Source organism: Vipera ursinii (genome assembly GCF_947247035.1).
Source record: "Vipera ursinii genome assembly, chromosome: 1".
NCBI lineage: Eukaryota > Metazoa > Chordata > Lepidosauria > Squamata > Viperidae > Vipera > Vipera ursinii.
Genome location: NC_139512.1, coordinates 281,755,599 through 281,774,228, shown reverse-complemented (window position 1 = coordinate 281,774,228; position 18,630 = coordinate 281,755,599). Strand labels below are relative to the sequence as shown.

General features: G+C 41.4%; 1 protein-coding gene across 1 annotated transcript in view; it reads right to left on the bottom strand.

Moving 5' to 3' along the window:
* Positions 1-18,630, bottom strand: part of KIF25 (kinesin family member 25) — a 42,598-nt gene that overhangs the window by 20,865 nt on the left and 3,103 nt on the right. The window contains exons 2-7 of the mRNA XM_083350380.1: positions 17,535-17,654; positions 16,997-17,135; positions 16,120-16,223; positions 14,765-14,853; positions 10,540-10,582; positions 4,797-4,864 (exon numbers count right to left, since the gene is read on the bottom strand). Coding sequence (XP_083206506.1) covers positions 4,797-4,864; positions 10,540-10,582; positions 14,765-14,853; positions 16,120-16,223; positions 16,997-17,135; positions 17,535-17,540 — 449 coding nt within the window. The 5' untranslated portion in view covers positions 17,541-17,654. The remainder of the gene's footprint in view (positions 1-4,796; positions 4,865-10,539; positions 10,583-14,764; positions 14,854-16,119; positions 16,224-16,996; positions 17,136-17,534; positions 17,655-18,630) is intronic.

Here is an 18,630-nt window from a genome sequence, read left to right as displayed (position 1 = left end):
CCGGGGGAGGCGTGGGTGGGGGGTGCGGCGGATGCCCAGGATGCGGGGCTCCCTGCGGCAGACTCGAGTGCTAAAATCCATGGGTTAGGGGGCGCAAATTACTTGCCTTGCCCTGGGTGCTGACAACCCACGCTACGCCACTGCCTGGCATAGTGTTATATCATACTTTTTAAAAACAACAACAACAACAACAACTTATACTTGATTATTACATTATTGTACAAATATTTGGAAGTTTGGATGAAAAACAAAAAACAACATTGTAGAAAACATCCTAAAATTCCGAATAGCAGAGGACGTTTGTCTGTGCACTATTTAACAATGTGAATTTTCCTTTATAAAACTATTCTACTTTGTGAAATATCTTAAGGTCCAGCATAAAGTAATAGAAGATATTTGCATGGAACAAGCATCGTAACTTAACCTTGTGCTCATAAGCATTTAAAATTTGCTTTACTGAAATGGAAAGGTTAATGAAAACTCAACCATGCCAAGGAACTGTTAGTAAGAAAAGAAGAAGGGGGGGGGGGCTTATCATCCATTTCCTCACCTATGTGTTCCTTCCATATGCTTTTTAATATTGTAGTAGTTTCATTGTAAAATTTTAAAGCATCATTTTAAAAAGAAGATTGTGATGTAAAGCCATTTTCATGGCATGGGTCCAGGCTATTTGAAGGACTGTCTCATCCCACTGGGATTGGCCTGCCCCACTTGTGCCATCAGATGAGGCAAGTTGTGGGCTCCATCAGCCAAGGTATTCCAGCTGGTGGGGTTTAGGAGAAGAACTTCTGCAATTCCTGGATGAAGCGGACTATCTGGACCCGTACCAGTCCGGTTTCAGACCTGGTTACAGCACGGAAACGGCATTGGTCACACTGGTAGATGATCTCTGGCAGGCCCTGGACAGGGGATGCTCCTCTGTCCTGGTCCTACTTGACCTCTCAGCGGCTTTTGATACCATCGACCATGGTATCCTGCTGCGACGGCTCGAGGGGTTGGGAGTGGGAGGCACTGTTTTACGGTGGTTCTCCTCCTACCTCTCGGGCCGTTCGCAGTTTGTAGTGGCAGGGGGTCAGAGATCTACCCCGAGGCCCCTTTCTTGTGGGGTACCTCAGGGGTCGGTTCTCTCCCCCCCGTTCAACATCTATATGAAGCCGCTGGATGAGATCATCTGTGGCTTTGGGGTGAGGTATCACCAATATGCCGATGATACCCAGTTGTTTATCTCTACCCTGAGCCAACCCAGTGATGCCCTTGACGTGATGTCCCGGTGCCTGGAGGTGGTGCGGGTCTGGATGGGAAGGAACAGGCTCAGGCTGAACCCCTCCAAGACCGAGTGGCTGTGGATATCGGCATCTTGTACTGTCCAACAGGTTCCATCTCTTCTTATGGGGGTGAACTATTGCCCCCCTCAGAAAGGGCCTGCAACTTGGGTGTCCTCCTGGATTCATGGCTTAATTTGGAAGATCATCTAACTGCCGTGACCAGGGGGGCTTTTGCACAGGTTTGCCTGGTACGCCAGTTGCGCCCCTTTTTGGACCGAGATGCCCTATGCACGATCACCCATGCCCTTGTCACCTCTCGTCTGGATTACTGCAATGCTCTCTACATGGGGCTGCCCTTGAAGTGCGCCCGGAGGCTTCAACTGGTGCAAAATGCGGCCGTGCGGGTGCTTATGGGAGTATCTCGATACTCCCATGTTACACCACTCTTGCGCAAGCTGTATTGGCTTCCGGTTGCCCTCCGGGTGCGATTCAAAGTGCTGATAATCACCTTTAAAGCCCTACATGGCTTAGGCCCGGGGTACTTGCAAGACCACCTGCTGCCAATGTCAACCTCCCATCGCCTGGTTCGCTCCCACAGTCCCTCAGGGTATTGTTGGCCAGGCAATGCTGGCTGGCGACCCCCAGGGGGAGAGCCTTCTCTGTGGGCGCACCGGCCCTCTGGAACGAACTGCCCCCGGAGCTGCGGATGGCCCCTGACCTTCGGTCCTTCCGCTGTGACCTAAAGACCTGGTAATTCCAACAAGCAGGCCTTGACTGATCATGGTTTTTAAATTTGGTTTTTTATTGGTTTAAATTGTTCTTATTTCTTATATTGTTTAATCCTCTTTTAATTTTTGTATTTATATCTTTTAACTTTTTATTGTTGTGAGCCGCGCTGAGTCCTCAGGGAGAAGGGCAGCATATAAATTTAATAAACCTTAAACCTTCTCTGTTGTTGCACCTGTGCTTTGGAACATCTTACCCTCCAGAGCAGGGGTGTCAAACTCAATTTCATTGAGGGCCGCATCAGCATTGCGGTTGCCCTCAGGGGGCTGGGTGGGTGTGGCCTGGGTGGGTGTGGCCTACTGGGTGGGCGTGGCTAGAGTGCGTGTGGCCTACTGGGTGGGCGTGGCCAGCTCTACATCGTTCGCATCAAGGGTGCCTATGGGGGCCTGGGCAGGAATGGGACAGATCTGAGGGTCTCTGGCAGAAGGAGGGTCTCTGGGCCAGGGCCAAGGCAGTGGGGGCCGTTCCCTCACTGTTTCCAGGATGGTTTTGTGGGCCACATGAAACCACTTCGCGGGCCGGATCCGGCCCCCGGGCCTTGTGTTTGACATGTCTGCTCCAGAGTGACGTCGGCTCTAACCCTCCTGATCTTCCGTAAGAGCTTGAAGACCTGCTCTGCCAGTTGGCTTGGGGTTTCAACAAAGGGGTGTTCCATTGGTTGATAGATCCCACTCCTTCCCTTTCTCATCATACTCCCTCCTTCCCCATCGTTTTGGCCAGGTGGATTTTTATAGCATTGCATTCATATGATTCCTACTTCCTTCAATAATGCACTAAAAATACTCTTGTGAAATTCACCAGAACCTTATGCTGAACTTTTACAGTGCAGGACATTAACAAATTAAATGCGTTCTTGAGGAAACCTTACTTTAAACCTCCTTTTTTGGGGGGAACACTTGTGCGTGTACGACATATACACTGACCCATATCTTAGAATGACATAGCTTTCTATTTTACGTTTTAGAAAGATTGTTATTTCATTATGACATCAAATTCTTGAATACCAGTTAGGTTTCATGTGAAACACCATAGTGTGCTCTGTTTGGGGTATAGAAATTGTTTCTATAGATTCTCTTCAAAACAAGTAATGCAGAACAGGTAGTGAATATTATTAGGCCATAAATGATTTTAAAAAGGTGAAAAACTGTAAAAAAGATAATAACTGCGGTGTCCATGACAAAAAATGTATTTTAAATGAATCCAAATTTCTAAACATCACATTTCTCTAGGCCAACTGAAATTGTATGAAATTGCTACAAGCTTTAGACTTTGAAGAACATTTAGTCAGGGAAGTTGATTAAAATAAATAACGGAGGAACAAAAAGGATTATTGGTGGTTGAAATCCATATGCAGGTTGTCCTTGACTTACAACCATAATAGACCCCCAAATTTATGCTGCTAAGTGAGACAGTTGTTAAGTTAAGTGAATTTTGCCCCATTTTATGACCTTTCTTGCCACAGTTGTCCCGTGAATCAGTATAGCTGTTTAGTCATACAGTTGTTAACTGAGTCTGGTTTCTCCATTGACTTTGCTTGTCAGAAGATCTCAAAAGGTAATCATATAACCCTGGCACACTGCAGCCATTATGAATGAGTCAGTTGCCAAGCATCTGAATTTTGATAACGTGACTATGGGGATGGGGGAAAAACACGGTTGTAAGCCATTCTTTTCAGTGCCGTTGTAACTTTGAATGGTCACTAAATGAACTGTTGTAAGTCAAGGACTACCTGTACTTGTTTTGCTTTCCACGGGACTCTAAGAATCTGTTTATGTGAATACTATTCTGTATGTAGTTGTATTCGTTGTAACATTTCATCACAGGGACATACTACTGTACAGTGTAGAACAGGGCTGTCAAACTCAATTTCATTGAGGGCCGCATCAGCATTGCAGTTGCCCTCAGGGGGCCGGGTGGGTGTGGCCTGGGTGGGCGTGGCCTACTGGGTGGGCATGGCTAAAGTGCGTATGGCCTACTGGGTGGGCGTGGCCAGCTCTACATCGTTCGCATCAAGGGTGTCTATGGGGGCCTGGGCAGGAGTGGGACAGATCTGAAGGTCTCTGGCAGAAGGAGGGTCTCTGGGCCAGGGCCAAGACAGTGGGGGCTGTTCCCTCACTGTTTCCAGGATGGCTTCGTGGGCCGCATGAAACCACTTCGCGGGCCGGATCTGGCCCCCGGACCTTGTGTTTGACATGTCTGGTGTAGAAGAACAGTTCAACTGCTGCAGACTGTTTGTGAAGGGGGATGTCACTTTATCAGCAGCTTAATTTTAGAGATGACACAATTATGTATTTAAAAAAAAACTAACCTGATATTCTACAGCAGGGGTTCCCAACCAGGGGTGCTCGCGTCCCCTTTGGGGATGCGAGACGATATTCCAGAGGGTGCAAAAACTTGGGTTTTCAAAATGATAGTGTATATGCATAATTCGTTGCCGTCATTTCAAACTTTTGTAAGGGGTGCGAGAATGTATCAGAAGCATTCTAGGGGTGCGGGGTATAGAAAAGTTTGGAAGCCGCTGTTCTACAGCATTCAAAGAAATGGGAATAAAGCCATCTGCTTTTTTCCATTTTGAGGGAGCTTGGAATTCTTACGTATTTGTTCCAAATTTAAAGCCTGGATGATTAAAGGGGAAGTCCCCAAAGGAATCTTGGGATACTAACAGACTGTTGTAAGTTCTCACTGCAAATCCTATTTTCTTTAAAAGAAACAGCCCATACCAAAATTGCTCTGGAGACCACCCACCTTTCAAACTGGTATGTCTTGTTTATCAAAGCATGACCAGGACGGCTGCACTTTACTAAGATGGTTTCCTAGCCAAAAAGAAAAGAAGGGTGGAAACAATTAGAACGTGTATCATTAAGATCTAAATGGGAAAAAAAGTATGTATAAAGGTTTGCCACAAAGTCAGAATGTTAAGAACTTCCAAATGGTGGAAGCCACATTGCCATTTCCTGTCTTCGAAACATAGATTGGTAGGGTTTGCAGCAAGGAGACATGGGGAGGTGGGTACTGGGTGCTGCAGTTTGAGCTGCCACACGAAGTTGTGTGAGGTTTACCTTCACCCTTCTCTGTATTTCTACCACAATTCTACACTTAACTTAGAGGGACAGAAGACTATAAGGTATATCTGTGCTCCATAGAAGGCTATGACTCAGGCCTGGGAAGATAAAACTTTATGCTGGCTCCAGCTTGCCTCCTTATTCTGCTCTCAGCACTTGGAGACCAGGAAAGTTTCTTATCTTTGAGGGAGTCTGCAGCAGAGAAATGCATTTGGTTAGGTCTCCAAAACTATCGTGCTGAAGGCTTTTTCAACATTTTTTTTTAAAAAATTAATAAACAGGAAACAACCTGAGAAAACATTGCCAGGTTGGTCAATGAGCCAAATCAGAGGATAGAAAAGATTCTTGTTTTGAAGGGCAAAACATAAATAATGAAAATATTACTGTATTTATTAATTCAATTTATATGGCCACCCACGTCACTTTCATGACTCTGCAGCTTACTTGCAGCTAACAAGTAAAAAGTATGCAAAAAAACAACAAACAGTATTTTTTTTAAAAAAAATCATACCACTAGAATCAGCAACTGTGGTACAAAATCTGTCGATAGCAATTAACAGAGCCACTGCATGGGCTCTACCACACATATGGATCCCAAACCCAGTGACAGAACTATGTCTTTTAAGACCTGGGAAAAAGACAGGACGGTTAGATATATATCTGCTTCAAAGCATTTTTCTCAAACTCTGTGGAAGACATTTAGAGAATATTTGATGTGGGTCTAGAAAAAAAAACCTGGATTCCATCAACCGAATTTTCTTAAACTTTTTTTCTCCCAGGATCCCTTCTCATTTTCTGAGGACCCCAAAAAAGCTGTTATTACATTGTATGGGTTGTACTGATTGATATGTACTGTATTAAAAATGAAAATTGACATATTTGCCTCTGTTAGCTCACAATTGTTTGATGGAACGGTTTAATATTGTATTATTTTTCAACAAAGGCTGGCAAATAGTTTTGATTTCAAGAATTTCTGAGAGGGTCTTGGGAAGCCCTGGGTGTTTCAGGACTACCCTTTAAGAAACATTGATCCAAGGAGTAGGCATCAATTTTTCCGTACAAAGATTCACTAGGAAGAGTTGAAACACTCTTACCGTGAACTAAGCCTCATTGAATACAGAGGGATTTACAGAGTCAATTTATACAGCCACATTGGAAAATGACTCAAAGTGATGCACAATGGATGAAAAACTTCATTAAGACAAAAACTAAAGAACCAAATACAGCAACAGTGGAAATAGAAAATTCCAGCCCCCAAATTGCCTTTTGCTACAGGGGCTGCTCCAAAAGTCATTTTTTAACACTTTCCTGAATGACAGCAAGATCAGGGCCGAAGAGATCTGGAAGGGAGGACAAAATGGTATTCCACAAGAAAGAGCACACGATAAAGGTAGTCCTCAACTTACCACCATTCGTTTAGTTACCATTCGAAGGGATGGAACTGAAAAAAAGTGACTTATGACCGTTTTTTACATTTATGACTGTTGCAGCATCCCCATGGTCACATGATCAAAATTTGAATGCTTGGCAACTGGCATGTATTTATAGCAGTAGCAATAGCACTCAGACTTATAGACCGCTCCATAGTGCTTTACAGCTGTTTCTAAGCAGTTTACAGAGTCAGCCTATTGCCCCCAACAATCTGGGTCCTCATTTTAATGACCTCAGAAAAAAAGGAAGGCTGTGTCAACCATGAGCCAGCGAGATTCAAACTGCTGGCAGTCGGCAGAGTTAGCCTGTCATACTGCGCTCTGACCACTGTGCCACCACAGATCTTTATGACAGTTGCACTGTCCTGGGGTTGTGTGATCACCATTTGTAACCTTCCCAGCTGGGTTCCGATAAGCAAAGTCTGTGGAGGAAGTCAGGGTCGCTTAATAGCTGCAATGTTTGCTTTTAACAACTGTGGCAAAAAGAGTAGCAAAGTTGGGCACAACTCACTTAACTGTCTTGTTTAGCAACAGAATCTTTGGGCTCATCTGCGGTCATAAGTTGAGGGCTACACATATTCTATCATCAGAAACGGACACCTATTATAGTTCCATATTCTGGGTCAAGGAGGTATATTGCCAACAGTTCCCCTTTGAACTGGGCTCAAGTTCTGTTAAAGTGAATTAGATGGTAACACCGCACGCTTTAAAACCTGAGAAAGACTGTGGATTAAATTACTTATTTTAGCCCTCGCTAACAAAGCAGGAAGCCGCATTGCCAAGCAAACAAAAACAAGAGAAAGGAATGGAAAGGAAAGCCAAGCCTCTGCTCTTTTAAATTGATTAAATCAATATTTCATTTTGAATTAGTAAGGTAAGACATCGCCACAGCAATAGTGCTCTCTCATTCCTTTGGCGCAGTAGCCAAAATCATCCATAGGAAAATAAGATTTCTAAGGCTTTACAAGGATGAATGAGCTCCAATGAAGCCCTGTGCTTTACTTTTCAATAAAAACCTAAACCATATTTTAAAACTCTGGAACTGAAGTCTTGGTTATCAAGCCAAAATACACAAGACCCTAGAAGAGAGGAAATCGCTTGGTCTTCTAGCAAATAAACAAAGTGGAAATGACTTTTAATTTTATTTACCGCAGACTTTCAAAAGTCTTTGGGCCTCCCCAGATCCAAAGTAATTTTGGCCGACTGTATTATTTCAAATCAGTCTCTGCTTGCAATTTTGGAGCGACTGAAAGGAGAAGAGCTGGCCAATTTACTATTGAGATAAAACCCTGCTTGTTTTCAACAGCAAATTAATCCCCATTGAAACTGTGCAGTTTTGTGATATTTGAGCAGATACAATATCAGTTGGCAGAGGAGGGTTTTGAGGAAGCACTTATTTTTTGGAGCCGAAACCCATCGATGCTTTTTTGGGATTAGTGGTTTTTTTAATCAAGAGTCAAATGATTTATACTCTGCTAATTCAGACATGAAACAATGTCAAAATACCAGATTTGGCTTAGCATTGCTAGTTTCTGACCCTTCTTGAAGAATCTCACGATTTTCAGGAAATGTTGGCCAGACATATTGGTCTAAATGCATTTGATAAAGGCTTCCTTTTTTTGAGGAGCCGAGCTCTCTGGGCAACCTAGACCAAATCACAGAAATTTCTATTTATGCAGAATGATCAAAAATAGGGAGAAAGGCCCACAGACAATTTTAATCTAATCTTCGGCCAAATCAGATAGCAAATGCAAATATTCCTGGAGCCAAATTTCAGTGGCTGATAATGATATAATATAGATAGATAGATGGTAGATAGATAGATAGATAGATAGATAGATAGATAGATAGATAGATAGATAGATAGATAACCTTTATTGTCATTTACATTACATTACCTTACATTAAAAATGAAATTCTGTTGCCCGGTCTCAAAAGGAAATATATATACCCATAACTATACATAACACAGATATACACATGTTATATATACACACACACACACACGAAATAATATCAGCCCATTGGAGGAACCTCAAGGGTGCAGAATTGTAAAAAAAATCAAAAACAAGGAGGAGGAGGAGGAGGGGGGAAGGGGAAGGGGAAGGAGGAGAAGGAGAAGGAGAAGGAGAAGGAGAAGAAGGAGAAGAAGAAGAAGAAGAAGAAGAAGAAGAAGAAGAAGAAGAAGAAGAAGAAGAAGAAGAAGAAGAAGAAGAAGAAGAAGAAGGAGGAGGAGGAGGAGGAGGAGGAGGAGGAGGAGGAGGAGGAGGAGGAGGAGGAGGAGGAGGAGGAGGAGGAGGAGGAGGAGGAGGATGACTGGACAGTACAAGGAAAGAGAGTAGAGGACAAAATGTTGTTGCAAGTCTTATTAACCAACATGAGAACTTTATTTTTGCATGCTGGCTGGGGAAATCCGTAGTTCACTATAGGACCTAAAATTGTCTGTATATCCACATAATGTGGATCGATTGATTGTGTACCATTATGTACCATCGTCCAACCATTTCTGACAATTTCCATGAAATGATAAGTGGAACAAATCACTTCAAAGGCTGCAATAGAATAACTGTCTTGTGTTTCTGAATGATATTTCTGTACTTTGCCTTATTTCAAATGGATGCATGATTTTGGAGGGTTTTTTTTTTTAAAAAAAGTAAATATTTCAAGGGGTTTGAGAGAAAGCACCAGTGAGTTGCATTTCCACACTTCCTTGCCTTCCCGCAAGATGGACAGACTGTTTCTGAATGTGTCACTTTTTTGAGGGGAAGATGTGCAAATTCCTCTTCAGTACATCCCAGAATTAGACAGGGAGGTAAACGCAAGCCAGTTTTCCTTGCCTTTTAGTTTTTCGGTCTAGTAAAGGTAAAGGTAAAGGTTCCCCCGCACATGCGTGCTAGTTGTTTCCGACTCTAGGGGCCGGTGCTCATCTCCGTTTCATAGCCAAAGAGCCAGCGCTTGTCCGAGGACGTCTCCATGGTCATGTGGCCGGCATGACTAGACGCCAAAGGCGCACGGAACGCTGTTACCTTCCCACCATAGTGGTCCCTATTTTTCTACTTGCATTTTTACGTGCTTTCGAACTGCTAGGTGGGCAGAAGCTGGGACGAGTAACAGGCGCTCACTCTGTTACGCGGCACTCGGGATTCGACCCGCCAAACTGCCGACCTTCTGATCGACAAGCTCAGCGTCCTAACCCACTGAGCCACCGCGTCTAGTAGGTCTAGTAGGCCAAAACAAATAGGCCTAAGCACATCCATTGGTCATGTTTGAGAATACATAGGGGTGAAGTTAATGCACTACCAGACTGCATGCTTTGTTGACAGAAGGTTCCTAGTTCAGTCCCAAGCATGTCCTCTTAAAAAAAAAAGAAGCAGCAACTTACGAGGCTAAAGTAATTCCAGAAGAATTGTAATCACTTAGATTAATCACGAATGGTCAGTCTCAATAGATGTGCATAAACCTTCTTTTTATAAAGGGCATCTTCCTGCAACTTTTTCCAATACTTTCAGACAAGGAAAAGCTGGCTATGGTCTACATGAAATAGATAAGCTGGAGCATCTGTCTGAAAGCACCCAAAGAGTAAAACCAGAATTAAAAGTGGCTTCTTAGCATACCACATCAAGCCTTTTAAATGTTACTTCTTGGTAACAGGATAAATTAATATTGGAATACCATATGGATTTGCAGTTCAGCTCCCATCTGGGGTTTAATGCCTCCGGGATGTAAACCAGGTTGCCTTGATGCTCCTTGAAAGCAAGTTTTGGTAAGCAGCCATGTTTCATTCTGGAGATAATACATTTGCCATGGCACAGCATCAGAGACGCAAAGAAGAGTTATTTAATGGGAAGGCTAAAGAGATGTCTTGATCACGAAATTATCTGTTAGTGATAGGATTCAGAGAAGTGTTCTAGTGGCCCAAGTGCTACATCTGAGCTTTAAGCATTTTTTGCTTAGCTATGGAGGATTGAGAACGTAAGAGCAGTTGAGAATACTCACGTCATCTGTTGCACAGATCACACTTTCTGAAACGCTTCTCTGCCTTTTAAAAAGAAAATGTATTTATTTTCAAACTAGAAAACTAACATCGAAGATAGTGAAGGTCGAGTTCACGTGAGTTTTCACAGAAAAGTCATTATGTTTCACAACATGTCCATCCTTTGCTTTTCCTTGCCACTCCTACACTGACCTTCTAGCTTGAAAGATATACAGTAAAACTTTGGCAAATATTCTAAGCCCTTATTTCTTCTGCTTGCAATAAGACCTGTGAGGAATTAATTGGAAGGAAGGATGGAGGCAGGGCTGGATCAATCACTGAGGCTAAGCAAGCTCCAAAATGAACTTGAACTCCAACTGACCATATTTCTCAGACCGCTTCATGTTCATGTTCCTTCTTACATAGGAGCTTCTTTAACACCCCCTGCAATTCTGAACATTGTGCCCCACCGATTGGCCATGCTCCTCCTAACAGGGAAAAATAGGGCGATATTTAGATTCCTTCTGTAGATAAATATAAAGATTTGCAGCTTTTAAAATGAAATCTCTGTTGGGGATCAAAAAACCCAAATGAAATCACTCCGATTTAGGGGCCAGCTTGTTACTACAATTAAATACAATTAAATAGCAACTTCAGAACCACCAGGCTCAAGGTTGACTCAGCCTTCCATCCTTCTGAGGTAGGTAAAATGAGGACCCAGATTGTTGGGGGCAATTAAGCTGACTTTGTAATAATGCCGCTTGGGTGTGTGTGTGTGTGTGTGTGTGTGAAAGCCTTAATAAGCAGGCATATACCTAGAATGAAGGCTACTGCTAAGCTTGTAAGCCGCCCTGAGTCTTCGGAGAAGGGCGGGATATAAATGGAATAAAAATAAAAATAAATAAAATAAGAAGAGTTCTGAATTAAATTTGGGGCAGGGAGAAAAAAGGTAAAAAAAATACTGTCACCATGATCACGATCAACAGACCTTTTCCTCCTGCTATTTATAACACAGAAATGGGGAGGTCCAACCTATGTACAGGTAGTCTTTGATTTACAACTGATCACTTAATAATTGTTCAAAGTTATGACAGATCTCCCCAGACCTATTTATGACTTATTTTTTGAAGTTATAACAGTTGCACACACCCCAGCCACATGATTGCATTTTAGACACTTGGCAACTGGCCCACCTTTACACCATTTGCAGTATTCCATGGTCACGTGACTGATACGTGATTTTTTTCCCCCACTGGTTTTTGGCAATAAATGTCCATTGGGGAAAATGGATCTGCATAACCACTGGCACATTTGCTTAATGATTGCCACAAAAAAATTGGGTCATGTCATACCTCAACTTACAACAGCAGCAATTTATGATAATAATTACTGGCTCAATTTTAAAATAAAATGCAATATTGCCAGCCCATTGGATGTGCAATAAAGTGCAACTTCATGCTGTCTGTGCCAATGCTAGGAGATAAAGTTGAAAAACAGGCAACTTAGATTAGGAAGAGTATCCTTATATTCTTCGATACAATAAAAAGCTGCAGCATTTAGGTAAGATAACCTTTATTCTCTTTTTTTTTACTTTGAGCACACTGGCCCACATTAAAAATGAAGTTCTGTTGCCTGCTCTGGATACCACAGAGCCTCCTCCCAGAAAGTAGCAAAGAAAACAGATTGTGAAGAGGATGTGTAGCATCCCAGACAATCCTGCAGACCTTGCTCAAGCATCACTTGTATGCCATGTCCTGGATAGAAGGGAGTGGACTGTTAATAATCTTTTTTGCCATTCTCACCACTCTCTGCATTGCCTTCCTGTCTGAAGCAGTAATGCAGTAGTTTAGGTATAAATATTTGGAATATCACTGATTTTTCTGCTTTGGGTGCTCCAGTTTAACAGTTGTTGCTACATGAAGGCAATCATTCTCTTTGGAGACCCAAGGGTCAGCATTACATAACTTTTCCCCACAATGATAGGTACTTTCCTAATTGTAACAGCAATTCATTATATGTAAGCACATCTTTCTCAAGCACATAAGCCAGGGTATATCTGAGTGGATCATGAAATAGAGGCTGTTCTATTCTGCTGGCTAGATACAACAAGATGCATCGGTGTAGAAGTGGTAAAGGTATGAGTGGATATTTTTGGAGATAGACCATACATAAAGATAAGTAACAAAATGTTGTAATACAACAACACTGGAAGAAAGAGACATTTGTGTTCAATGTCATGTGACATTGTGCAATCTGCTTTTCCTTTCTTCAAAACAGTGGGTCATACCTACTCCCTCTGATAACGATAGCAATAGCACTTAGATTTATATACCTCTTCACAGTGCTTTACCGCCCTCTCAAATATCAGTATATTGCCCCCAACAATCTGGGTCCTCATTTGACCGACTTCGGAAGGATGGATGGCTGAGTCAACCTTGAGCCGGTCAGGATCGAACTTCTGGCAGTCAGATGAATTAGCCTGCAATACTGCATTCCAACCACTGGGCTGCCACGGATCTCCATGATGTAATGAAAATCAAGTTTGAAACGACTTTGTTAGTTCCTCCCCCTCTCAATTGATAATCTTGGAGTATGGGATGGATTACCCCATGTTTCCTTTCGGCATTTACACGATCCTTTGTTCTAACCTTGCACAAATTCAGATTGACCGAAAGGGTAATATAGAGACATTTCTACCTTTACCATGGTTGATTGGAAGAGTAACCCATTCAGTCTTTTACTCCTCTCTACAGGTAGTCCTTGATTTATAACCATTTGTACAGCAACCACTCAAAGTTATGACAATGCCGAGATAGTGACTTATGACCACTGCTCGCACTTACAACCATTGTCGCTTCCCTGCAGTCATGTGAACAACATTTGGGCACTTGGCAACCAGCATGTATTTATGACAATTGTAGTGTCCTGGAGTCATAGGTTCACCATTTGAAACCTTCCCAGGGAGTTCTCTATAAGCAAATCAATGGGGAATACTGGATTTGCTTAACAAAGACATGATTTGCTTAACAACCTGTTGATTCACTCAATGATTGCAGCAAAAAGGGAAATAAAATTGGGCACAACTCACTTAAACGGCTATATTACTTGGCAATGTAAGTTCTGGCCCCACAGTTGTGGTTGTAAATCAAGGACTACCTATACTCTAAATCTAGTAAGCATAATGTCAAGGCCAAGGATCAACTAATTCTCTAGAAGGAGTGGGAGGCCCTAAGCCCTGTTGTCAGGCCCACGACTTCCACCTTCAGCTGTCGAATGCTGACAAAATTAAAACCAAAATAGGACAACTGAATCAAAACAGAGGAAATAAGAGAAGATACATGTGATGAGCAAAAAATGAAAAAAAATGCAGCAGCTAGTAGAAGCTAGACATCCCTGGCTCATCCCAAGAAACTAAGTAGCTTAGCCCTGGGAAATACTTGGAAGGGTAATTCCCAGGAAATCTCAGGGCTATAGGCTAGACTGGGAAGTTGACAAGCATCCTGGGGAAAGGCAGTGGCAAAGTATTTTAGGGTTGTTGCCAAGAAAACTTCACAGAGATACGTCATTCATGAATAAGTGAATGAATTCTTTATTATGGCCAAAGCCCAGGAACATAAAATAGGCTGCTAGAACAAAACATTCAGAGCATTATGCAATACAACATAAAACAGAGGAACATCAAAACGATAGACGATCATATATTTCTGCTGGAGAGGGAGATGGATTACCAGTTTGGCTGATCTCCCTTTCTTCTCTGTTTGCACTCAATACGCTGTCTATATGTTTATTTTCAGGTAAACAGGCAAGAAGGGATTCATTAGGGAACCCTGAAAAGCTTATTAAAAGGACACAAGAAATTTATGGCTGGACCCCTGTAAAAGTAGATGTCCAAAGGCAGGTATGCTCCACCTTGAAGGGTGACATGTTCATGCAATCATCAGGAGTTCAGCTCAACTGAAAAGAGACTTGACCCTTAATTGTAAATTAAAAAGTCTTCCATAAGATGCAAAACCTTGGAAACTAAGTAATATTTTCACGCTTGTGAACAGTATCTGCTTCATTTGCTTAGATTTAGAGTCTACCTGGCTTTATGACAGAAGATGCTAAATGCTTGAAGGTAAATCTCAAATTGTAGCTCTATAGTATTAGTGTCTATCTTAATAAAAGCTTCAATGAAAGATGCAAACCTTTAAATTCCTTTGCCAGGAAAGCTACTGTTATCATTTCCACACTGACTAAATAAATTACCTGTCTTCCGTGGCTGATTCTTCAGGAGTTGCGTCTAATGGTAAGAATGGACGGATTCTGCAATGCACTCTGATGTTGCCTCTTAGCTCCTAGAGTTACAACACAGAAACCTTATTATTGATTGGTAACATGCCAATCTCACCTGTCTTCCAGAAATGCATTGCTGCATAGATTATGTTTAAAATGATAGAATATGTAAGACCATCTCATGATCTGACACTGAACACATTTATTTTGGCAGTAAATGTCAGGAACTTGAATAGAAGAGTAGACTGCTTATTGTTAAGGGTCCTCAGTCCAATCTGTTACTACAAACAGATCAGAAGAGAACTGCAGTCCTGAAGCAGAAAATATTTTCCAGTTAAATTATGTCATTATAAAATTAGCAGCTTTTACAGATTATGGTTTGCAGAAAGCAAAATATGCCTTCAGTTCAAACACAACTGTATGAGGTTCACAGATGCTTTTATACAAATGGAGAAATGAGCACAAACCATAAAATTTACTATCTTGGGAATCTCGATTTTGTTTTTGTTTTAATCAAATGCTAGCCTTTGAATTATTTAAAGAAACGAATACGTTGGGAAAGCCAACCTGGATGGCACCAACTCATTATTAGGCTGTCCTAAGATCCAGAGTTGGTTAGTTTACAGGTTGTCCTCAACTTACGGCCACAATTGAGCCCAAAATTTCTGTTGCTAAGTGAAACATTTGTTTGTTTTGCCACACTTTACAACTTTTCTTGCCACAGTTGCTAAGTGGATCACTGCAGTTGTTAAGTTAGTAACATGGTTGTTAAATGAATCTGGCTTCCCCATTGCCTTTGCTTCTCAGAAGGTTGCAAAAGGTGATCACGTGACTCCAGGACACTGCAACCGTCATAAATAGGAGTCACTTTCCAAGCATCTGAATTTTGATCATGTGACAATGGGGATGCTGCAACGGTCATGTGAAAAACAATCATAAATCTTTTTCCAGTCTTGTAACTTTGAACAGTCGCTAAATGAACTGTTGAGGACTACCTCTAGTTTGCTTAAGTGTAATTTGTTGAAAAAAAAAATCCCAATGATTACTTCCTAAGATTCAAGCCAGGATTTCACAACAATGACAAAATGTTCATTGTGATGTCACAATGCAAACTCAGTCCTTTCTTTACACACTTGCATGCAATGTCATGACACAAGTACAAAAGATGAAATCTGCCTTGCAATGTATACTTTGTTATTTGCCTTCTTCCCCTCTGGATGCCTATGACGATTAACGGGCAATGGGAAATAATTGTTAATAAAGTAAAAATGAATTCCAAAATAATCACACAGCTCTATTCAGACATTGTTAATTATCAAGATACTTACAAGTAGATTATTCTGCAATACTTTGCTTCTTTGTTTTTCTTTCATATATCTCTCATTAATTTCATGCAAGGATTGTTCAAGTTCCAGTGTTTTAATCTGAAATGCTAGAAATAAGTTTTCACAAATGTTCAATGAACATTTGAAATAGAGCTGAAATGATTACATGCAAAATTCTACAAGTAATAAACAAAGATGAACAATATATATTTCATAAAGCAGGTAAAAGATTTGGCTATACGGTATGAGTTTACACACAAATTAGAATTTTTAACCGTGTTTTCTTGAACAAGTCATTGTGATTTGGACTGAACTATAATACTAAGCTCTAGTGTGGATTCACATCAGAGTAAGTTTAAATGGAACAATCACATCACATATGTACACAATGTATGCTGGACTTTGTTCATGAACTTCCAGAAAAACTGCTTCCTATTGATGGGAATGGGATGGTAAATAAAATGGATCCTTATCTGAGGTCTCAACATTAATGTACTTGTAAAGCAGGTCAAATAGTAGAATCTTCCATCACCATCCTTATATTCTGTGGAATTTCTTTCCATCATCATTTAATTTTGCACTAGCTCTACAACTTGATAAAGCTTGATAAAGCACCCCATGACATATCCCGAATAAAAGGGAAACTATTTGCTTCTCATTTTAATTTGCTATTCTGCTCCACAAATTCTGCATTAGATAAGATCCTAGCATCAACAGATCTTCTATGGTACAACCTTCCCAAACCAAATGCCTTCCACAATGGTTGAAACAACAGCTTCCAGAATTCCAAGCCAACAGTTCAAAAAGTTGTTGCAACCAGTCAGCGGGTCAGTCCTCTAAATGTCTGCTTGATCAACTTTAGTCAGAATATGTCTCTTACTTTCCATAGTCTCCTTCTGTAATTGTAGCTTTTCGACAGCGAGTAGAACTTGGTGGAGAAAACTCTCACCCTGATAGTGGATATCCCTTGAAAATTGAAGGGCAGACAAACGAAGACTCTGCATGTCTTGCTTTAGTCTCTACATCACAAACATAAAGAGATGGTGTTATATTAGGTCATAAACATTCAAGGTCTATTTATGGATCTGGTTTTTTCCCCTTCTTTCTCCCCTTACATATACGTACAGAGTTTATATAATGGTCTGCAGGAATAGCCCTGAGAGTAAGGAGGAGAAGGAGATGCAGCCAGCACAATGGTCAGATAAGAGAGCATCTCAGAAGGGATTTTGATTAGTTCGCTGGAAAGTAAAGGTGAGGGGGGAGATACGTGCTTTTAGACATGCAAGATTCTGTTACTGCAATCTTAACAATAAAGCTAAAGTTAGTACTCATGGTTTTGGGTTCTTGTTCCAGACTATCTCAAATGACTGACAATTTGAAACATGCTGAACCTTTCCAATTCTAATTAACCTCTTTACCTGCATGGCTCTGTAAAGCTGGATTACAATGGATTTTGCAGTGCCACAAAATTTCTTCGTATTATTGCAATAAGCAAAATTATGTTCTGCTGAGCTCTTCCTAATTATTCTTTGATTCTGCTTTTAAGAAAAATAAACACACGTTACTCTGAAGGTAAGTAGTCTCAGAATTAGAAATTTTCAAAAATCCAGCAATATTAAAAGCAGTAATAATAATCATCACTATAAAATTAATTGTTAAGCTTTCTGACAGTGAACTGTATCATACTGAGCTTGACTGAAGATTCAAAGCATTTTCTCTAGAATCTACAATGTCTTCTATGCCTCTATAGCAGGGGTGTCCAATCTTGGCAATTTTAAGACTTGTGGACTTCAGCTCCCAGAATTTCCAACCCCCAGAGGACTAATAATAATAATAATAATAATAAGTTGGAAGGGACCTTGGAGGTCATCTAGTCCAACTCCCTGCTAAGGCAGGAAACCCTATACCACTTCAGACAAATGGCTGTCCAGTCTCTTCTTAAAAACTTCCAGTGTTGGAGTATTTACCACTTCTGGAGGCAGGTTGTTCCACTGGTTAATTGTTCTAACTGTCAGGAAGTTTCTCCTTAGTTCTAGGTTGCTTCTGTCTTTTGGTTAGTTTCCATCCGTTGCTTCTTGTCCTGCCTTCACGTGCTTTGGAGAATAGCTTGACTCCCTCTTCTTTGTGGCGGCCCCTGAGATATTGGAACACTGCTATCGTGTCACCCCTAGTTCTTCTTTTCACTAAACTACACATACCCAATTCCAGCAACCGTTCCCTACATGTTTTATCCTCCAGTCCCCCAATCATCTTTGTTGCTCTTCTCTGTACTATTTCTAGAGTCTCGACATCTTTTTTACATCGTGGTGACCAAAACTGAATGCAGTATTCTAGGTGTGGCCTTACCAAGGCATTGTAAAGTGGCAATAGTACTTCATGTGATCTTGATTCTATTCCTCTGTTAATGCAGCCTAGCACTGTGTTGGCTTTTTTGGCAGCTGCAGCACACTGCTGGCTCATATTGAAGTGATTGTCCACTAGGACTCCGAGATCCCTCTCACAGTTACTACTATC